Genomic DNA, 24,093 nt, shown 5'->3' with positions numbered 1-24,093 from the left:
GTCCTATAAACAGTACATAGGCAACATTTTTATTTTTATTTTTATTTTTATTTTTATTTTTATTTTTATTTTTATTTTTATTTTTATTTTTATTTTTATTTTTATTTTTATTTTTATTTTTATTTTTATTTTTATTTTTATTTTTATTTTTATTTTTATTTTTATTTTTATTTTTATTTTTATTTTTATTTTTATTTTTATTTTTATTTTTATTTTTATTTTTATTTTTATTTTTATTTTTATTTTTATTTTTATTTTAAAAATGCAGGATAGAAATGAAAGCAGGGGGATAAAGGAAGCCCAAACATTTAATCGAATTAATTCTCAAACTTTTCATAACTACATCCAAAACTGGAATGATGACCAGAGAGCTCCGTTCCTATCATAAACTATATAAGGTTCCTGAAATATTGTGACAGGTCAATAACACTCAATAGGTTATTACTTAGGCCTATAAATGTTTTTTCAATCGTGCAAAAATATTTTTACAATAAAAATAATATTTTAATATATTATTATATTTATTATTATTCTATTTATTATATATATATATATATATATATTTGATACTTATTTTAAATAATTTATATTTTATAATATAATTATTATTTTATAATAATTAATATTTTAAATAATATTTGCAAAAATGAATCATATTTTTAATGACCTCTCATGGCCCACCTGCAGTCCCACCACGGCCCACCACGGGGCCGCGCCTCACACTTTGGGGATCATTGCTCTAAAGCAGCAATCCATGCCCTGATAGGCAACATCTCATGTTCAATAGGTGATGAGTTGTAACTGGAGGAACGTTAGGCCTGCTAAGAACTATCAGGGCCACTTTCCACTTTCTCATGCCCTCCACATTATGATTAAAGTTGAAAATTGGGTAAAAATATGGGGAATAAATGCATGAATTATCATCTGCTTTCCAATAGACGAATAAGCACCTAGCTATATTTTTTTCTTGTAATTAAAACAACATGTTTGTAATGTGCTGATCTGATATTGACTTTGGTGTGTTTGTCCACAGCGTGTGACGACGAGTGCTCGGGTTTGTTGATCAGTGACATGGACCGCCTGTATCGCATCATCACTGACGTCACCCTGACTACACCCCTGCCACCCCCGTATAAGATCCTGTACCGCTTTGAGAACATGACTGAAGAACTCAAGGTACTTTTTATGGCTTTCTAAACACCATGAAAACACGAGCAAGGCATTCTTTAGTTGGATTTTATTCCTGTGCTGTGCTTCCCTGAGCTTCGAAGCGGGTCAAAAGCTTGAGCCCCGTGTCAGACGTCAGTTGTCTGTTATACCTCCTTCACGTCTCCTTTTCATTCCCGCAGCACATGCTGTCGCCTCAGAAAGCCCCGGAGAGATTACTGCAGCTGGCTGACTCCAACCTGGGATCACTGGTTGCTGAGATGGACCAACTCCACAGCAGGGTACACATCATTTAGCGGAGCTTTTGGCCTGGCTTGAGTCGGTTTGTCTGCTTTCTTGATGCTCCCGAGCTTCCTTTCATCCCCTTTGTCTCTGTCTCGCCATCGCAGCATGGAGAAAACGTTCTTTGGCAGGCATTGAGATCATAGTTTAAGGCACTTACTTGCAGTGTGTGGAAAGAATGTTAAGATAAACAAGTGAAAGCACTTGTACAACAAGAGTTGCAGCAAGAAAACAAAGCTGGCTCTCGAGACAAATGCAGGACGGATTCTGTACTCTTTGACAAACACAGCAGTTCAAGCACAAATAGCTGTCTAGCAATAGCCGCCTCAGCTTGGAACCCGCATTTACACAGCTGGGATAGGCTCCAGCATAGGATAAGCGGCATAGAAAACGGATGTCAAAAATGTACACAAGCATGCTTTCACTGTTATGCTCATTCACACACATGCAGCATGATGGATGACAGGGCATGATCCTGTTGAATACCATCAATAATTACTTCCTTAATAATAATAATAATGATAATAATAGTCATAGTAATAATAATAATAATAATATAATAGTAATAATAATAATAATAACAATAGTAATAATAGTAATAGTAATAATAATAGTAATAATAGTAATAGAAATAATAGTAATAATAATAATAATAGTAATAATAGTAATAATAGTGACAATAATAGCAATAATAGTAATAATGATAATAATGATAATAATAATGATAATAATGATAATAATAATAACAATAGTAATAATAATGATAATAATATTAATGATGATGATAACAATAATAATAATAATAATAATAATAATAGTAATAATAATAATAATAATAATAATAATAATAATAATAATAATAATAATAATAATAATAATAATAATAATAATAATAATAATATATATATGGTAATGGTTTAATTTCACTTGAACATGCTTCAGATTACGCTTGAGTGCATAATCAGTTCCCAGTTCCACATGTCCAAAAGGAGTAGGAAGAAACAAAGCTTACTAAATCCTACCCCTCCATCTGGTACTTTTACAATCAGTAACTGTTACATTTGTTCACTTCCTGCTTTCCTAATATAGTTTACGTTTTTTTTAATTATTTTTTTATTTTATTTTATTTTTTTATCATGTACCGAAGTACGAGGTGATATGACCATATATGTAATGATGATGATAATAATAATAGTAAATATTATTATTATTGCTCTGCATGTGTGGCTTGTGTTTGTTTCATCACTGATTCATTCCTCATGTTCCTTTTGTGTTGTACTTTGTGTTTTTCTGTCCATAATCCATGCATGTCGAGGCATGACAGCGTGGATGTTGACAATAACCACAAAGCTGAGAAGTGAGACATAGTGAACATACACAACCTAAAATATTGATGCATGTCTGTCAATCTTTATTTGACGTGTAAAAGTCGATAAGTCGTCACTAATTCATCATGTTTGCTGTTTTCACGCGTGTTGTGTACAGGCCACTAAGGTGTCCGCCGACGGGGAACAGGTGGAAGACGATGCTGACAGAATTCAGAAGCGAGCCGAGGACCTGGAGAAGTTCATCCGGGACACGCTGCTGGGAGCTCAAGGTAGCACACGTCAACGGCCATCACCTGGCTGCCATGAATTGGCTCTGTTGTGCAGGGATGACTGCATTTCACGCTCCGCTGTCTCCGTATTGGGTTATGCTATGCACTCCAGGGCCACCTCATTAGGTACACCTGCACTTCTTAATGAGGAGCTGTAAACAAGTTGCCCGTTTGTGCTTGGATCGTCACATTTTCAGGGTTTGGAAATTATTTATTTGCCAAATAATGTTCTTGTCTTAACTCATTCCATCCTAAAGACGTTTTTCTACGTCTTTATAATCTGGAACAGATTGGAACACCCCATCCTAAAGACATATTTAGAGGTTTTTTTATGTTTAAGAGGTGAGGTGCAACTTTTCAGAGTACTCTTAAGCCATAAAAACATGCATTTGACACCAGGGATCATTTCAATGAGGAATCTCACATGACAGGAAGTAGGAAGTGGGAGATCGTTGAGGAGTGTAGCGTGCAGAAGGTTACACATCGTAGGGAGATGTGAACACATCCAATCCAGTATAGTAAATTTGAATAAAATAACATAAAACCGATAAAATAAAATAAAATTAGATAAAATATAGTACAAAAATAAAATCCAAAAATAAATTTAAAAAGTAAAAAGTCATGTATGTTTTTTTTTTTTTACCTAATTATACATTTTTGGCCTTGTGCGACTGATAAGATAAGATAACATATGCCTTTATTTGTCTCTCAGTGGAGAAATGCATTGCACAGCAGCAAGGGTACAGAATCAGAGTACAGAGTTACGTATATACAAATACAGTTTGCAGATAATATGAAATGAGATTAAATATATGACCAGTCTATACACTATGATATAATTTACACTATGATGTAATTACCCACAATGCGACTTGTACTCCAGTGCGACTTATTTTTTTTTCTACCTAATTATGCATTTTTGGCCTTGTGCGACTTATACTCCAGAGCGACTTATAGTCTAGAAAATACGGTACTTGCAAAAAATGCGACTTAAACTCCAGTGCGACTTATGTATGTTTTTTTCTACCTAATTATGCATTTTTGGCCTTGTGCGACTTATACTCCGGAGCGACTTATAGTCCAGAAAATACGGTACCCGCAAAAAATGCGACTTATACTCTAGTGCGACTTATGTATGTTTTTTTTCTACCTAATTATGCATTTTTGGGCTGGTGCGACTTATGTATGTTTTTTCTACCTAATTATGCATTTTTGGCCTTGTGCGACTTATACTCTGGAGCGACTTATAGTCTAGAAAATATGGTACTCGCAAAAAATGCGACTTAAACTCCAGTGCGACTTATGTATGTTTTTTTCTACATAATTATGCATTTTTGGCTTTGTGCGACTTATACTCCGGGAGCGACTTATAGTCTAGAAAATACGATACCCGCAAAAAATGCGACTTATACTCTAGTGCGACTTATAGTCGAGAAAATACGGTACTCGCGAAAAATGCAACTTAAACTCCAGTGCGACTTATGTATGTTTTTCCAACTCATTATGCATTTTTGGCCTTGTGCGATTTATGTATGTTTTTTCTACCTAATTATGCATTTGTGGCCTTGTGCGACTTATACTCCGGAGCAACTTAGAGTCCAGAAAATACGGTATATATAATACAATATTTTGTGTGCCTTGAAAGATGAGTCCAAATCATATAAAATGGCCGCCATAACCAGCCATATTGAAAGAAAAGTTTGTCTATTTCAACTTCAGGGGGCATTTCAGTTCCGTTTTTGTACGTCCACTGTTACACGACAGTCCAAGACCCTCGTCTCTGCTGCTTTTACAGGAAATGGCGCAGTTAAACTTGATTGCTGCTCCAATGGCCGCTCTTATAAAACGCTGGCTTGTCTGGGGTGCAAAAAAAAAAAGTGATGAAACTTTCCTCTTCCTGGCCCTCTGCCTGATGACGGCGTGATTACGGCTGTGTGTGCGCGAGGAGAGGTGCGCGTTGGCTCCCGGTGAATGATTGAGAGTGGCAATTAGAGGCGTAATTAGCGGCTATTACACACACACACATAGACTCAAAAGACATAGACACTAATGCAGAAGTGCACGGATAATACAATGCCTCACTTATGGATAATGAGGCAAGGAAATACTGTACACACTCGGTGTTTGTGTGTGTGTGTGTGTTTGTGCGTGCTGGTGTTTACCGGATACCGTAATACAATTCCATCCACGTTTTAAGTGTTAAATTGGCTTTTAAAGCCGCAGCGTGTAATTATACGGCTGTGACACGCGGACTCGGTGACACGCGTACACACATGCAGTACAGCTGTTCATTAGCGGGATAGCGCTTTGCTTCTGTCTTGGCTCTAATCACATCATGTTTACATTTGAAATCAGAAGAAGAAAAGCCCGCATTGCCGCCACCGTGCACACCCCCCCACACACACACACACACACAAACATTCACCAGTGTAAAGTTTCAACTCGCCTTCATAAGATGCGGTTACGGACGTGGCAATGGAGTAATGGGCCGCCATGACGCATCCATTAGGTTATGGATATGTGATCTCGCCTCGCACACAAAACAAAAGCACCGATTCATGCATCGTTATTTCAATCAGTGCTCATTACCAGCTCATCAACAGTAGCTCGGGATTCTGTGCAAATATGGCTCCAGACAAAGAACCGAGTCATGTTTTAAATGTGTTATGAAATCAATTATCTTTCATGTTTCATCTACAAACAGAGCAGGACGCCCCATTATGCAATAAATGCAAATGTTAATGCCGCCGTGCCCTCCAGGGGGTGCCAGATCATTTTGAAAAAATTCATTTTGAATGTCAAATTGTTAGAAAACCAAACCATTCATTCATTCATTCATTCATTTTCTACTGCTTATCCTCACAAGGGTCACAGGGGTGATGGAGCGAGAGGCGGGGTTCACCCTGGACTGGTGGCCAGCCAATCACAGGGCACATATAGACAAACAACCATTCATTTAGTAATTCCACATTTGATCAAAGTTACTTCATCTTTGTCAGATCAAAACACCATCATTAAACTTATGTTATTAGAGTGTAGTTTGTGTTTCTGCACTCCACGCATCATGAGACCTGTAGTTCTTTCAGTGTAAACATAACCTATCTGCAATCTAGTTTATGTTTTTTTTTAGGGTGCGCCGATCGGTGCGCCGTTTTTTATGCAAATCGTCCAATACCAATCATACCTCGGAAACCGTACTCCATCAAGTGTTCATTCATTCATTTATCTAGAGCTTATTCTCACGAGGGTCGTGGGGGTGCTGGAGCCTATCCCAGCTGTCTTCACGCTGGACTGGTGGCCTGCCAATCACAGGGCACATATAGACAAACAACCATTCACACTCACATTCATACCTATGGACAATTTGGAGTTGCCAATTAACCTAGCATGTTTTTGGAATGGGGGAGGAAACCGGATCTCCTAGCTGTGAGGTCTGCACGCTAACCACTCGACCGCCGTGCAGCCCCAAAACCGAACCAAACTAAAAAAAATACATATCGTCAATATACCAGTAATTTAATTGGTCAGTGCAAATTAAAATATTTGATCATTGATCTTGAGATCGCCATTTCTGCCCAACCTTTGAGACACTTTACCAGCAGGTCTTCGGTGTGGTTGTGTGTGTGAATGACAGGAAGAAAAGCACTGTCTCACTCGGGGAGACCACCTTCTGGTTGGCATGTATGAACCTCTAAGAGGAGGAGAAGGAGGAAAGGTTATTTTTGGAAAGGAAATCCTTCTCCATAGCGACTTCTCAGTATCTTTGATCATTGCAGAGCGTTTTTTGTTTTTTGTTTTTTACACTCTTTAAAATTTCCTTCCTTGATTTCTTCGTTCTTCGCTAGGATGGAACTTACTTCCTCTACATCCTGGCAATACTGGCTGCACATATGCATTTCATTTTTGGCCCCGTGGCGGGTTATTTAGCATTTTCACTCAATGAGAAAAACATGGAGACGGAAACGGCAACTCATGTTTGGTCGTGAAATGATACACGTGGAAACTTTTGTCCATTTTGGATCAAGTTTACTGCAAGAATGCTGTAAGAATAGCTCTATCTCGTCTTTGTGCTCAGACCTCCAGTCCAAGGCGGACGAATTGAATCGGATGCTGGCGCGCAAAGATGGAACGCCAGACAAAAGTCTGAAACAGATAAAGGAGGAGATTCAAGCCATGCTGGCCGAGATGAGGAAACGGCAGCTTGGAGGGAAGAAGATCGTTGCTGAGGAGGAGATGGAGTACGAATACACACAAACACACACATATTTACACATCACATGTATTTATTGGGATTTATTTTGTTTACCACAAAAGACATTCATTTTAATAAGACGTTAGCCCCTGGTGGTCATATGATTATTATGTTGTGATAGCATACTGTAGTCATAGTCATATCATAGTGTAGTGCCAATTACTGACCCCTAGTGGCCTATGTAGAATCCTACAGTCACCATTTCAATGCTTTTTCTGCCTTGTATTTGTTTCAGTTCATTTAGGCCGAGAATAAGTATGATTTGATTACGAGTCAGCGATCATTTAGTAATTCGTAATTAAAAAAAAAAAGTGAGTGGGCTCTATGCTCGAACCATGACGTAGCCAGGGACAATTATATTAATTAATTAATATATTTATAGTAATACATTAATTAATATTCTGATACTACGTTCAATATTTATTATGGCTTTACTTTAACAGTAGTTAATATGTGAACAATCTTAAATGAAGTCACAACCCAGCTATGTAATAAGATGATCTGCTAGGAGGTAAACAAGCGTATCCCAAGTATCCCTCTCTCTCACTTTATCTCTTTACCGCATTAAATGTTGACGAGGTCGATGAGTTAATTAAAACTATGGCCGCAGGGGGGGAGACACAGACATAACGATGCTTAGATAAAGAGGGGCGGGGGGGGGTAGCGGAAGAAAGACTGACACAGACACCGTAGTATTGGGAGTCGCCCAGTTGTAAAACCTAGGTGCTATACTTCCCTTTTTTCATAAATATTATTGTACTTATTCAGAATACAGTAATCACTGTGGGTATTGTTGTTGGGGAATTGGTTCCAGTCCCCACCATGATAAGTGAATTTCTGGTGGGGAAAAAAGTAGGATTCGGTATTAATAAACTGAATATTTTTATAGTTTCATAGCGTTTATGACGTTTATACATTTGTATCCATTATTAGTTATTGTTATTGTAACTATAACTGTCGCAGCTTTGCATGTAGAAATCTTATATGTGGTGACCTTGAAACTTGTGTATATAATATTGTATAATATAATATAATAATCCATATTATTTTAATATAATAAATAAATATTATAATAATTATTATATATATACATATATATAACATACATATATAATATAATAATTATTATAATATTTATTTATTTATTATATTATATATATACATATATATAACATACATATATAATATAATAATTATTATAATATTTATAATAATTATTTATGTATTTATTTATTATATTAAAATAATATATATTATTGTATTATATATATACAGAGCTGTATTATATATATAATATATATACACTTATTATATTTAAATAATATATATTATTGTATTATATATATACATATATAATATAACATAACACGATAATATATATTATTTTAATATAAGAAATAAATACATATTATAATAATTATTATATAAAAAGAAAAATAAATTAATAATAATAAGAAGAAGAAGAATAGTAATAATAATAATGATGATAATAATGATAATAATAATAATGATGATAATAATGATAATAATAATAATGATGATGATAATAATGATGATGATAATAATCATAATCATAATCATAATCATAATCATAATCATAATCATAATAATAATAATAATAATAATAATAATAATAATAATAATAATAATAATAATAATAATGTACTGTATGTCCCTCCCGCCAGTCTTGCCGAGCAGTTATTCCTGAAAGTGAAGAGGATGTTTGGCGACCCTCATCAGGCCACAGAAGACCTCAAAGCAGAAGTACTCACAACTCAAACATTTTCAAACCTCAAGATTGAATGTCCCATAGAAGAACTGAACAATGACATCATATTTCTATGAACAATCCATCTTCCAAGATAAAAGGGAAGCTATCCGACCATGAGAACAAGCTTCGGGAGGCCCAAGATCTTCTTCACTCTGCTCGGGAAAAGACCAGGATGGCAAGCTCGCTGGGTGACCAGAACCAAGCCAACCTCACAATCTTAGAGGTACGCGTATATCACCTCTTATACTTCTATATTTACTACATGGAAGCATAACATTATGGGGTCTATAAGGAGTTTATGATTATATGATTTGTAATCTCCCATCTTTCAGAGGAAGCATTCTGCTGTCCTTGGGGTGAAACAACAAGCCCAAAAGGTCCTTGGAGAAGGAGAACACCTCCTGGATGAAGCAAACCAGCTTTCCGACAACATCAATAAGGAGTTAGAGGTACTAAACATGGCGGCTGGGAGAGAGGACAACACAAGCGTCTACAAGTTGTGTCTCCTCTCTGAAGGACGCAGAGGACATGAAAAGAGATCTCCATCCTCTTCACGAGCAGCTGGATGACAAAGTCCGTCACCTCACCGACGGCCTCGGTGGCGGCAGCCTGGCTGGTCGTGTGCGTGCGGCCGAGGATCACGCTCGACAGCTGAATGAATCGGCCGCCATTTTGGATGGGTAAATACGCCCCTCATTTTGCAGGATTTGTCACCGGATTTGTCACCGAAATTCCTCCGCTTTTTTTCGTCGCAGAATTTTGGCCGAAGCGAAGAATTTGTCTTTCAACGCAACAGCTGCGTTTAAAGCGTACACCAACATCAAAGCCAATGTGGATGCAGCCGAGAAAGAGGCCAGGACAGCCAAACAGAGGGCATCAGAAGCCCTGGCGATGGTGAGAGAACCTACATTAAGAACACACGTTGCCGTTGCTGTTGGAATTCGTGACCTCCTTGAAATTCCGATACATTCCGGGAGACTGTTCCGGTATCTGGAGGGAAAGAACGACTAATTGGAAGAATTTTCAACACCCAAAAGCCTTCAAATCAGGGTTCTCAAACTCAATTTGGAGTTCACTGGAGCTAGGAAAGGGGTCAGCAAGCCACGGCTCCAGAGCCGCATGTGGCTTTTCAGCCTCTTTGTTGTGGCTCCCTTCGCGATGCTCAAGTATTTTTTGTTTTTTACAAAATACGCGGAGAAAATACTCATTATTGTAAAGCGTTTTGAAAAATATCAGATGATATATCAGATATCAGATTACTGGATCAACTCTGCTTTTTCTCCTCTGAACTACTTTGATACCCCAAAATTCCCTCCAAATCTGGAAGTCAATCAAAATCTTTGGAGCCTCGCAATTCGCTGCACAAACAAAAAAAGAAAAAGAAACAAGAAAAAAAATTAAACTATATTAGGAAAGCAGGAAGTGAACAAATGTAACAGTTACTGATTGTAAAAGTACCAGATGGAGGGGTAGGATTTAATAAGCTTTGCTTCTTCCTACTCCTTTTGGACATGTGGAACTGTGAACTGATTATGGGATGCATTCAATTGTAATCTGATGCATGTTCAAATGAAATTAAACCATTACCATTACCATTTCTTCAGGTGTCGGGTATTGAAGTTTAACCAAGATGATACTATGATTACGCTATGAGTTGGCATCCATCACACATGAACACTGCACTTCTATTTGTTGTATTTTGCTGTTAAAACTTTCAAATTTCAAAAGTTTATAAGATATTTTCATCTAGATAGATTTTTGAAATTATGTTTTGCAGCTCTTTAGTTAGCGAGGGGGTAAATTGGCTCTTTTGATAGTAAAGGTTGCCGACCCCTGAGCTAGGATCCGGGTGAGGCTGGGCCAATCGGGTTTAAAAAAAAAAAAAATTATTAAAAACATTAAAAAAATAATAATAATAAAAAAACTGTCTGCTGTACCCTTCACTTTTCCAGTGCTTTGGTTCCGATTTTCCACAAGAAAAGTTTTAATAAAACATTCCACTGTTCTTAGATATCTTAATTTTTATTCACTATACAAAATAAAATGGGGAAAAATAATTAAACAAATCAAAATAAAATGAAGAAAATAAATCAATCAGTAATAAATAAATACAAAATAAATAAACAATATAGCAAATAAGAAAAACTTAAGAAACCACATATAGTTGTTGGGTAGAGAATTATATTAACAGTATTAACAGTTATTTAACCTTTAACATGAAGATTAATGAAACTTTACATTTTACCCAATTAGCAAGTTAGCAGCGTCGTAGCTTGGCTACATGATACCATACAGCATCCATATCAAACTCGCACGGGCCGCACTAACATTAAAGTTTCATATCAAGGTGGGGGCCTGCTGGACGCTAGTTTGTTTGTATGTGTTTGTTTGATAATCCATCCAGGGTGTCCAAAGTGCACCATTAATAGAATCATTATTTTACAAGAATAAAGTCAAAACTGCCATTGGCTGGTGACCAGTCCAGGGTGTACCCCACCTCTCGCCCGAAGTCAGCTGGGATAGTTATTCCCAGCTTAATATTCCCTTAAGAATATTAAGAGAAAAGGTTGTAAACTAACAAAGTTGTCATTTTATAATAGAATAATGTTGTAATATTATTGGGAAATATGTAATTTTAAGACCACAAAGTTGAATTATACATTTTAAAAGTCTTAATATTAAAAAACAAAACAAAATAATGAATAAAGTTGTAATTTTGGCAAAATGTTACAGAAAAAAATATGTTACAAGACTAAAGTCAAAATATTATGAGAGAAGTTAAGATTTGAGGTTGAAGGTGTAGGAATAGCGTGAAGAGGTCCTTTCTGGGAATGTCATTTAGGAATGCAAAGTGGTCGGTCATTGAGACTCCCAAGTTTCCAAGCGTCACTGATGTCTTTGCAGGCTTTAGGCCCTGAGATCCCAGTGAAGGAGGAGGCTCAAGGTGCCCTCCAGAAGAGTCTGAGGCTGCTGAACCAAGCGAAGCAACTCCATAATGACGTCAAAGGTAACATGTGTTGCGTTTGAGTGTATTGTGGACGATGCAGTGCTGCAGGAATGGTGCAGATTCCATGTAAATGACCTTTTAAGACATGTTTGAGTTATGAAATCATGTTTACATTGTGTGTGTTGCAGATAACGCCCAGAGTGTTTCTGGACTGAAGGGCCGAGTTAAAGCTGCAAGGGACAGAACCAAAGACCTGCTCAAAGCTATCAATGGAACCATGGCAACACTCACCGCTATCCCCAACGGTACCACTGCAGAAATACACTGCGTGTGTGTGTGTGTGTGTGTGTGTGTGTGTGTGTGTGCGCAGCTACGAGAAGTGACAGTGAATCAATGTAAGCGCATGAATGGAGCTCAGTTGCTCTTCTAAACTCAACTTGACACATGTCAGTGCTCAGAGGTTGCGGAGCCAATATGATAGACGTTATTAGCCTTGTAGCAGCTCGCTCGTAAACAATCCCATGAAACTACTGGAACGCATCCAAAAGTGCAAGCTAGTGTTCTCATTTTTAACCTCCGATGGCTTGGAGGGACTCCACAAGTCCAGTCATTAAGCAACAAGTAGGGCCTGTTCCTCACTTCATTTCATTTCATTGCATTATGTCATTATTTATTACATTGTACTGATGGATTTAAGACATGAATTTCACAATTTTTTAAAATTTTTAACCTTAGATGCATAAATCGGTCAAAAATGACCCGGTCAGGTTTTTTTTTTTTTTTTTTTAAATATGTTCATAATGAAAAATTATCATTTCATATTCCAGGTATTCCTCAAAAAACATGTTTTTTCATATCATGCCATTCATATTTTTAACTTACCTCTTGGTTTTGTGTTACTACCCCAACCTTCCATGCATTTTCTATGAAATCCAATAGGAACCTTTTGATTCTTCCCAACTTTTGCTGTCAGGAATAAATTAATAAATTAACTGTAGACCACACAAACTATATCAGAAATGTCACCACTCAGGAAGATTATTTTACACATCAAGTGCTAATACATATAAGTATTATCTTCATATAATATTGTGTGTGTGTGTGTGTGTGTGTGTGTGTGTGTGTGTGTCTTTCATGACTGTTAGAATTATCAACAATTTAGCCTACTTTATCACTAGCTGACACTAGCTGGATAAAATTACTATGTATTGTTGGGCATACTTTGTATATATATATATATATATATATATATATATATGTATATATATATATATACATATATATATGTATATATATATATATACATATATATGTATACTGTATTTTCTGGACTATAAGTCGTTCCTGAGTATAAGTCGCATTTTTTGCGATTTTTTTGCGCATTTTCATTTATTTTCACAAGGCCAAAAATGCATAATTACATAGAAAAAAAACATACATAAGTCACACTGGAGTATAAGTTGCATTTTTTGCAATTATTTGCAATTTTTTGCAATTTTTTGCAATTTTTTGCAATTTTTTGCAATTTTTTGCAATTTTTTGCAATTTTTTGCAATTTTCATTTATTTTCCAAACTTCTTGACCAAAACAAACAGAAAAGGTATCCAGTGTTTATGTAACATAAACAGTTTTTTCATTTATAAGTCGCTCTGGAGTATAAGTCGCAGGAACAGCCAACCTAGGAAAAAAAGTGTGACTTACAGTCCGGAAAATACGGTATATGTACCGACTATAAGTCGCACTATTTTTGGCCTTTGTGTGACTTACACTCCGAAGCGACTTATAGTCCAGGAAATAATAATGAAATATGAAATCAACAGTACTATATTGTAAAAGAGAAATTTGTTGCTTTAGCATTAGCGCGGAAACTTGCTGACTTGCCAAGATAACAGTACTGTAACGATAAACGAAGGTGTGTGTATTAATCTAACTGTATTAATCTTGTTTTTTGCAGACACAGCAGCCAAGTTAGCCGCGACAAAGGCCGTCGCCGCTGACGCTAATGCTACAGCCATAGACGTCCTGGAGCGTCTTGCGGCCTTGAACCTGCAAATGCATGACATACAGAAGAACTATAGCCGATTGGCCGACACGGTCAGCGCCGCCAACCAGATGATCCAGGACCCTGAGAAAAACAGTAAGTGCCACCCTAATTAGGAGAGTATCTATCTTTTTGTTGTTTAATGTTGAAAAGGAAAAATATTGTATATTAAACTGTTATTAATTTAGGCTGTTTATATTGTCTATTTTTAGATTTAGGTTTATTTTTTTACCGTTTAACTGGTTCTGTCCCCTTTGAAATGTAAATTTCCACACTGAGGGACAAATTATATATTAAATATATCTAAATATCTAAAGTATCTTAAATATATGTATATCTATATATTATATATTAAATATATCTAATCTAATCTAATCTACAACACTAGCAATAAAACTAAAATACAAACCAATCAATGAAATCAAGACTACTTTTGTGTGATGAATTTTACATGCGTTTCTATAGGAAAATAAATTTTTTTCTTTAAATTGTTGTATATTCTGTCTGTGTTAGTTTTTTCATAAGAAAATAGGATTATGTTGGTAAATTATGACAAAATTAATCGTATTAAAATGTTTTTTTCTCTTTGTTTCCCCTTCATCCCCACAGCTATAAGTATGTATATATTTAATTTACCTTAATATCAGTGGTGCCCCAATACCATGTTCTTGCACCTTTTTCCTGCTAAATTACCATGATACTAATTTGCATATACAGTATTGGATTATTGGATTATTGGAGCACCATTTACTCTCCTATCCATGTCTTTACAAGCTGTAAAGTCAACAGTAGCCGCTGCTAATAATGCCCTAGCTGTGCTCAAGCATGGGCTCGATGCATACCTGCAAAGCATGGACCTCTTTCAGTCTGCCTTCCTCCAGTCTCCATTCAAACAAAGACCATAGCTTCTCTTGGAATGCTGAGCTACACTAATTGATTGGCTCTTTCTCTCCTTCTTCTCTTCTCTTGCTCTTTATTCGTTTTATCGCCTTCCGTCTCTGTGTTAAATCAATGACTGAGTGATTCAGCTGCTTTAAATTTTCCTCCTGTCGTCGTCGCTCACCGCTTCCCTCGGCTGTATGCAACTATTTCTCTTTCACGCGTATAGTATACAAACTATCTCGTCTTTTTCCATCAGTTCATGCCGCGGGGGCTAAGGTGAAGGATTTAGAAGATGAAGCCGACAGGCTGTTGGAGAAGCTGCAGCCAATCAGAAAACTGGAGGACAATTTGCGGCGAAACATCTCTCAAATCAAGGAGCTCATCAACCAAGCCAGGAAACAAGCCAACTCCGTAAGGAACACCAGTTACTTCCTCACTTTGGCGGCTCGGTCACGTGACATGCCAATTTCGATTTTAAGATTCTCTTACTGGTTTTTAAATGTCTTAACAGCCTTGCATCTTATTTATCTGATCTGCTTTTACCATATCAACCCCCGCGGACCCTGCGGTCGTCCGGCACTGGCCTTTTAACAATACCAAAACCCAGAACCAAAACCCATGGTGAGGCAGCATTTAGCCACTATGGCCCCAACCTGTGGAACAGCCTGTCGGAGAGCCTCAGGACAGCGGAGACTGTTGATATTTAAAAAAAAAAAAAAAAAAAAGATTAAAGACACACCTTTTTAATCAGGCTTTTAACTCATATTTTTAAACTTTTCTTATGTTTTTATCTTTTTAGTCCTATTTTATGCTCTTCGTCTTCAGCTTTTAACTCCAGTGTTTTGTTTTTATCTTTTTAGTCCTATTTTTTTGCTCTTAGTCTTCAGCTTTTAACGCCAGTGTTTTTTTAAAATCTTTTTAGTCCTATTTTTTTTGCTCTTAGTCTTCAGCTTTTAACGCCAGTGTTATGTTTTTATCTTTTTAGTCCTATTTTATGCTCTTAGTCTTCAGCTTTTAACCCCAGTGTTATGTTTTTATCTTTTTAGTCCTATTTTATGCTCTTAGTCTTCAGCTTTTAACTCCAGTGTTTTGTTTTTATCTTTTTAGTCCTATTTTTTTTGCTCTTAGTCTTCAGCTTTACCTCTAGTGTTATGTTTTTATCTTTTTAGTCCTATTTTATGCTCTTAGTCTTCAGCTTTTAACTCCAGTGTTATGTTTTTATCTTTTTAGTCCTATTTTATGCTCTTAGTCTTCAGCTTTTAACTCCAGTGTTATGTTTTTATCTTTTTAGTCCTATTTTATGCTCTTAGTCTTCAGCTTTTAACTCCAGTGTTTTGTTTTTATCTTTTTAGTCCTATTTTTTTTTGCTCTTAGTCTTCAGCTTTTAACTCCAGTGTTTTGTTTTTATCTTTTTAGTCCTATTTTTTTTTGCTCTTAGTCTTCAGCTTTTAACTCCAGTGTTTTGTTTTTATCTTTTTAGTCCTATTTTATGCTCTTAGTCTTCAGCTTTTAACTCCAGTGTTATGTTTTTATCTTTTTAGTCCTATTTTTTTTTGCTCTTAGTCTTCAGCTTTTAACTCCAGTGTTATGTTTTTATCTTTTTAGTCCTATTTTTTTTTTTGCTCTTAGTCTTCAGCTTTTAACTCCAGTGTCATTTTTATCTTTTTAGTCCTATTTTATGCTCTTCAGCTTTTAACTCCAGTGTTTTGTTTTTATCTTTTTAGTCCTATTTTTTTTTTTTGCTCTTAGTCTTCAGCTTTTAACTCCAGTGTTTTGTTTTTATCTTTTTAGTTCTATTTTTTTGCTCTTAGTCTTCAGCTTTTAACTCCAGTGTTTTGTTTTTATCTTTTTAGTCCTATTTTTTTTGCTCTTAGTCTTCAGCTTTTAACTCCAGTGTTTTGTTTTTATCTTTTTAGTCCTATTTTATGCTCTTAGTCTTCAGCTTTTAACTCCAGTGTTGTCTTTTTATCTTTTTAGTCCTATTTTATGCTCTTCGTCTTCAGCTTTTAACTCCAGTGTTGTCTTTTTATCTTTTTAGTCCTATTTTATGCTCTTAGTCTTCAGCTTTTAACTCCAGTGTTATGTTTTTATCTTTTTAGTCCTATTTTATGCTCTTAGTCTTCAGCTTTTAACTCCAGTGTTTTGTTTTTATCTTTTTAGTCCTATTTTTTTGCTCTTAGTCTTCAGCTTTTAACTCCAGTGTTGTGTTTTTATCATTTTTAGTCCTATTTTATGCTCTTAGTCTTCAGCTTTTTACTCCAGTGTTATGTTTTTATCTTTTTAGTCCTATTTTTTTTGCTCTTAGTCTTCAGCTTTTAACTCCAGTGTCATTTTTATCTTTTTAGTCCTATTTTATGCTCTTAGTCTTCAGCTTTTAACTCCAGTGTTTTGTTTTTATCTTTTTAGTCCTATTTTTTTTGCTCTTAGTCTTCAGCTTTTAACTCCAGTGTTATGTTTTTATCTTTTTAGTCCTATTTTATGCTCTTAGTCTTCAGCTTTTAACTCCAGTGTTTTGTTTTTATCTTTTTAGTCCTCTTTTTTGCTCTTAGTCTTCAGCTTTTAACTCCAGTGTTATGTTTTTATCTTTTTAGTCCTATTTTATGCTCTTAGTCTTCAGCTTTTAACTCCAGTGTTTTGTTTTTATCTTTTTAGTCCTATTTTTTTTTGCTCTTAGTCTTCAGCTTTTAACTCCAGTGTTTTGTTTTTATCTTTTTAGTCCTATTTTTTTTTGCTCTTAGTCTTCAGCTTTTAACTCCAGTGTTGTCTTTTTATCTTTTTAGTCCTATTTTATGCTCTTCGTCTTCAGCTTTTAACTCCAGTGTTGTCTTTTTATCTTTTTAGTCCTATTTTATGCTCTTAGTCTTCAGCTTTTAACTCCAGTGTTATGTTTTTATCTTTTTAGTCCTATTTTATGCTCTTAGTCTTCAGCTTTTAACTCCAGTGTTTTGTTTTTATCTTTTTAGTCCTATTTTATGCTCTTAGTCTTCAGCTTTTAACTCCAGTGTTGTCTTTTTATCTTTTTAGTCCTATTTTATGCTCTTCGTCTTCAGCTTTTAACTCCAGTGTTGTCTTTTTATCTTTTTAGTCCTATTTTATGCTCTTAGTCTTCAGCTTTTAACTCCAGTGTTATGTTTTTATCTTTTTAGTCCTATTTTATGCTCTTAGTCTTCAGCTTTTAACTCCAGTGTTTTGTTTTTATCTTTTTAGTCCTATTTTTTTGCTCTTAGTCTTCAGCTTTTAACTCCAGTGTTGTGTTTTTATCATTTTTAGTCCTATTTTATGCTCTTAGTCTTCAGCTTTTTACTCCAGTGTTATGTTTTTATCTTTTTAGTCCTATTTTTTTTGCTCTTAGTCTTCAGCTTTTAACTCCAGTGTCATTTTTATCTTTTTAGTCCTATTTTATGCTCTTAGTCTTCAGCTTTTAACTCCAGTGTTTTGTTTTTATCTTTTTAGTCCTATTTTTTTTGCTCTTAGTCTTCAGCTTTTAACTCCAGTGTTATGTTTTTATCTTTTTAGTCCTATTTTATGCTCTTAGTCTTCAGCTTTTAACTCCAGTGTTTTGTTTTTATCTTTTTAGTCCTCTTTTTTGCTCTTAGTCTTCAGCTTTTAACTCCAGTGTTATGTTTTTATCTTTTTAGTCCTATTTTGTGCTCTTAGTCTTCAGCTTTTAACTCCAGTGTTTTGTTTTTATCTTTTTAGTCCTATTTTATGCTCTTAGTCTTCAGCTTTTAACTCCAGTGTTTCCTCAGGGGGGTCCTCCACACTGGGGGATGTGTCAGGTCTCCTTAGGGGGTGCCATCCTTGGGTCCCTTCGACCCGGCCGGCTGGAGGTTCCTCCCTTTAATGTGGGGATCCGCCCGTCTGTCGGAGTCGGGGGGCCCGGGTGCTGGTCCCCTGATGGCACGGCCTGCAGCTCCTCCCAGTGTGGACGGCCCCAAAGGTGGCGTTTCCTTCTTAGTGCCATGCCATGTCTCCCTACTGTGTGTGATTGTGTGATATTATGTGTGTGTGTGTCTAGTATGGAGGGTGGGAAGGAGGGGCTTTCTTATGTTTCTTTGTTTTTTCCTTTTAATTGTGGCAATTGTTTTAATTCTGTAAAGCACTTTGTGTTGCATGTCTTTGCAGGAAAAGTGCTATACAAATAAAGTTGATTTGATTTGAAAACTTGACTGTTGCCCCTGCAGATTAAAGTGTCGGTGTCATCAGGTGGTGACTGTCTTCGGAGTTACCGCCCAGACATCAGGAAGGGCAGGTACAATACTATCATCCTTCACGTCAAAACCACCACGCCTGATAATCTGCTCTTCTACCTCGGCTCTGCCAAATATGTAAGTAATATGTAAGTACGATGCTAACCGCATATCATAGCAATCCCCAGATATTCACAGCGGTAATTCCCAACCCACACGGAATATTAATGTATCATACTATCACTGCGGTTGTGAGTATGCTGGAGCCTATCCCAGCTGATATCGGGTGAGAGGCGGGGTACACCCTTACTTGTCACCAGCCAATCACAGGGCACGTATAAACGAACCCACCCCTGCCCTAGAGGATGATTAGCATATGATTAGTGTATTTTCTGACATTTGTATTCATAATTAACTACAAACAACTTTACCTTTAATAATGATTTGGACTGCATGAAAAAGTAGAATGGAAAACTTTGACCACATGCTAATTATTTAAGTATATTGCACAACACAGCGGCAACAGAACCGATGTTGTAATACCTGTAAGGATAAAAACTTGTGAGCCAATATGAAATTTTGTCCTTTCCAAACTTAGTTTCTCACCAACACACACATTTTAAAGCGCATGCAGAGGTAGATAAACCTACTTGTGCATCATTGAAGCTACTTCCGCCTTGTTTTAATAAAACTATCGTTTATGGAAATACAAGAATAAAGTGGAACTATCAGATTAAATTAAAAAAAATAATATTTAACATGCAAATTGATAAAAAAATACCGATAAGAAGATATCGATAACTATACCGATATGAAGATACCCGAGTTCAATTCCACCCTCGGCTATCTCTGTGTGGAGTTTGCATGCATGGGTTTTCTCCGGGTACTCCGGTTTCCTCCCACATTCCAAAAACATGCTAGGTTAATTAGCGACTCCAAATTGTCCATAGGTATGAATGTGAGTGTGAATAGTTGTTTGTCTATATGTGCCCTGTGATTGGCTGGCCACCAGTCCAGGGTGTCTCACCCGAAGTCAGCTGGGAGTGAGGCCTGAGTGAGTTATAGAGCCTCTTTGTCTCGGTGGGTGGAGGCGGGCCGCTAGCATACACACAACCTGCAGAAGAGTTTAATACAGTAAAAATGATATTATTATTGTCATATATTTTTATTGTTCTTCATTGGGCACGGCGGTCGTGTGGTTAGCGCGCAGGCCTCACAGCTAGTTCAATCCCACCCTCGGCCATCTCTGTGTGGAGTTTGCATGTTCTCCCCGTGCATGCGTGGGTTTTCTCTGGGTACTCCGGTTTCCTCCCACATTCCAAAAACATGTCTATTATTAGAAAACACATGTCTATGTGTATTAGTTTATTTAGCCACGTTTATGCTTGCAAAAAACACTAAACTCATCACACAGTAACTTAACACTGTACCTAAAAATAACACAATGAAGTACCAATATGAGTTTTGAAGTTTCCCATTCTGCATTGTGTCTGAGCAAAGCAGTTCATTGGAGGACATGCGGCATAGCAAGTGGTTAGTGCGCAGGTGACACAGCCAGGAGACCCGAGTTCAATTCCAACCTCGGCCATCTCTATGTGGAGTTTGCATGTTCTCCCCGTGCATGCGTGGGTTTTTTCCGGGTACTCTGGTTTCCTCCCACATTCCAAAAACATGCTAGGTTAATTGGTGACTCCAAATTGTCCATAGGTATGAATGTGAGTGTGAATGGTTGTTTGTCTATATGTGCCCTGTGATTGGCTTGCCACCAGTCCAGGGTGTACCCCGCCTATCGCCCCAAGACAGCCGGGATAGGCTCCAGCACCCCCTATGACCCTCGTGAGGATAAGCAGTATAAAATGAATGAATGTTCATCACTGCACATACGAAGAGGAAGCACCTCAGCTGATCCCAAAGTGTGTTTACAAACGTTGGCATGCTTAGGCTTGTGAGTCCAAACAAGCCTTGACAATTAACAGCTTTTGGTTGCTATCTGCTTTTAGGTTGATTTCCCCTGAGAAATCACAGCTTTGCTGCATTTGACTGGGAAGTCATGATCACTAATGCTTGTGTGTGTGTGTGTCACAAGAATGCGCCATAAGTGAAACATTCCACATGAACGGCTGCGCGTGCACGTGTGTCCACATGCACGTCTAACATTTCACTAATAGTGTGTAATGCCAGCTGAATAGCGACAACGCGGCCCTGTGATCTGCGCTAATGAATAATGGCCGTTCCTCCTGGGGGAGACGGCAAAGATAAGAAGCCGTGTGTGAATGTCTGTCTGCGTCTTCAAATCTGACTCCCTAATAACCTCTAACTGTGCATAATGCTATATGAATAATAATAATAATGCTTAGTGTAAGTGTGTTCTTCAGCGGCATCTCCATGAGACCTCCAAAGCCTCTCGTTAATTTTTTTTTTTTTGCAGCTCATACATAATAATAATGATATTAATCAAAATACAAGAGTGAGAAAATCGGCTTAAAGATGAACAGGAGTTAAAGTTCTAAAATTGGATTTAAATATTCATTAATACTTTGAGGTTCATTGTGTTTCATTGTATTTTTTCATTACTATTTATTTTCACAGTTCATGTGTATTGTGTTTTCCATGGGCAAGAACAGTACATGAATGCAGCTTTTTTGCTTAGATTTTACCTGGCTTCCAGTTACCACTATAACGCCACCCCCCCCCCCCCACCCCCTACCCCCCATGAGATAAGGTATTTCAACATCCAAATGGGTGTGGGCTTGATTCCTGCTACTTGTAATAGAAATGCATTAGTTAAAACCAAAATGGAATGGTAATGGTTTAGTTTCATTTGAACATGCATCAGATTACAATTGAATGCATCCCATAATCAGTTCACAGTTCCACATGTCCAAAAGGAGTAGGAAGAAGCAAAGCTTATTAAATCCTACCCCTCCATCTGGTACTTTTACAATCACTAACTGTTACATTTGTTCACTTCCTGCTTTCTTAATATAGTTTAAGTTGTTTTTTTTTGTTAATTTTTAATTATTTAAATTTTTTGTCTCATACCAAAGTACAAGGTGATATGACCATCCGATGACATAATGGGTACCATAGTAATCATCAATATAGTGATATACGTATATAGCACATCATGACTGGTTCAAGACTGATACTTAATGATACTTTTTTCTGCTTTTGTTTCTTTTTTTTAAGTAGCTATGTGACATTCTGCTCGTCTACTTTCTCAGGCATTAATGTTGTATTTTAACATATCTTTTACTCTGTTTACTTGCTTTTATTCAACTCCATTTTTCTGTAAAGTGTCTTTGAGTATTTTGAAAAGCGCTATACAAATAAAATGTATTATTATTATTATTATTATTAACATGCATCAGATTACAATTGAATGCATCCCATAATCAGTTCACAGTTCCACATGTCCAAAAGGAGTAGGAAGAAGCAAAGCTTATTAAATCCTACCCCTCCATCTGGTACTTTTACAATCAGCAACTGTTACATTTGTTCACTTCCTGCTTTCCTAATATAATTTAAGTTATTTTTAATTTATTTTTTAAACTTTATTTTATTATAATTGTATTATATTAAATTACTATATTAAATATATTATATTAAATTAAATATAACATTTATTTATTTATTTTTTTATTTTTATTTTTTGTCACATACTGAAGTATGAGGTGATATGAGCATCCAATGACATAATGGGTACCATAGTAAGTGTCAATATAGTGATATATATAGCACATCATGACTGGTTCAAGACTCTTCATCTTTGTATTTAGCAATCAGTAACTGTTACATTTGTTCACTTCCTGCTTTCCTAATATAGTTTAATTTTTTTTTATTTATTTTTTTTGTCACGTATCGAAGTACGAGGTGATGTGACCATCCAATGACATAATGGGTACCATAGTAATCATCAATATAGTGATATATATATAGCACATCATGACTGGTTCAAGACTGATACTTAATGATACTTTTTTCTGCTTTTGTGTCTTTTTTTAAGTAGCTACGTGACATTCTGCTTGTCTACTTTCTCAGGTTGATTTCTTGGCCATAGAGATGCGCAAGGGCAAAGTGTATTTCCTCTGGGACGTTGGTTCAGGTGTCGGAAGGGTGGAATATCCCCATCTGACCATCCATGATGGGAACTGGCACAGAATCGAGGCTTCTCGGTAGGACTTTGTTTAGTGTGTTTACAATGTCGCTGCCACGTGCTCTATCATCGTTTTGCTACTAGCAACAATACAAATGACCTCATTATCTATTTCCTACTGAAAAAGAAGCATATTTTGTAAGTTTCTTTTTATGGAAACACACAAATTATATCCACTGAGAGATACAGTTCATATTTCGTTGAAAGAAAAAACACAACATGGTCTCAGTGGTTTAGAAATTTAAATTAGATTGATTGTCTTCAACTCTACTTTGTAAAAAAAAACAAAAACGGAAGGCAATAATCATAAGAACATGCCAGCAATCTCATTTTAAAATGTCCAAATTAACGAAATAAGATTTTTGGCACTATGAGAAGGTTTTTTTTGGTCAAATCTTTCACTACTTCCACTAATAATTCAGTCCACAATCCAGTATTTCCATGGGAAAATATCGGATGTTTCCAGGATTTATCATCAAGACGTGCCGTGTTTTAGAGTTCTATTTTCTGCGTAAATCTTACGGGAACATGATGAGTGGTGTCGTCTTGACCCGACTGACATCCACTCAACCACAACCAAAAATGGAGAAATCAACAGAAAGTTACCACAGGATATTATTTCCTTTGTGGAATTGGGTAAAACGGCATAGTTTGACTTGGGAAATCAAGTCTATGCAACCTTGTCGGCCCTTGGCTGTTGCATAACCTACAGTGTCATCAGCTCAGGCGGGGAGATAGTCGTGCATACGGACCCCTTTGACTTCTCATTGGGGAGATTTCCCAACTGTTTTCCCCGCACGATGAAACA

General features: G+C 36.4%; 1 protein-coding gene across 8 annotated transcripts in view; it reads left to right on the top strand.

Moving 5' to 3' along the window:
* Positions 1–24,093, top strand: part of lama2 (laminin, alpha 2) — a 186,107-nt gene that overhangs the window by 134,987 nt on the left and 27,027 nt on the right. For all 8 annotated transcript variants that reach the window (XM_058091728.1, XM_058091732.1, XM_058091733.1 and 5 more), the window contains 15 exons: positions 1,034–1,176; positions 1,350–1,448; positions 2,935–3,046; positions 7,122–7,284; positions 8,984–9,062; positions 9,161–9,292; positions 9,402–9,518; positions 9,586–9,749; positions 9,825–9,963; positions 11,974–12,076; positions 12,205–12,321; positions 13,971–14,153; positions 15,196–15,350; positions 19,124–19,267; positions 23,171–23,304. In XM_058091728.1, the coding sequence (XP_057947711.1) occupies positions 1,034–1,176; positions 1,350–1,448; positions 2,935–3,046; positions 7,122–7,284; positions 8,984–9,062; positions 9,161–9,292; positions 9,402–9,518; positions 9,586–9,749; positions 9,825–9,963; positions 11,974–12,076; positions 12,205–12,321; positions 13,971–14,153; positions 15,196–15,350; positions 19,124–19,267; positions 23,171–23,304 (1,984 nt within the window). The remainder of the gene's footprint in view (positions 1–1,033; positions 1,177–1,349; positions 1,449–2,934; positions 3,047–7,121; positions 7,285–8,983; positions 9,063–9,160; positions 9,293–9,401; positions 9,519–9,585; positions 9,750–9,824; positions 9,964–11,973; positions 12,077–12,204; positions 12,322–13,970; positions 14,154–15,195; positions 15,351–19,123; positions 19,268–23,170; positions 23,305–24,093) is intronic.

The sequence above is a fragment of the Doryrhamphus excisus genome, chromosome 1 (genome assembly GCF_030265055.1).
Source record: "Doryrhamphus excisus isolate RoL2022-K1 chromosome 1, RoL_Dexc_1.0, whole genome shotgun sequence".
Taxonomy (NCBI): Eukaryota; Metazoa; Chordata; class Actinopteri; order Syngnathiformes; family Syngnathidae; genus Doryrhamphus; species Doryrhamphus excisus.
The sequence above is the reverse complement of the archived record's forward strand: the minus strand, read 5'-3'. Positions and strand labels throughout refer to the sequence as shown.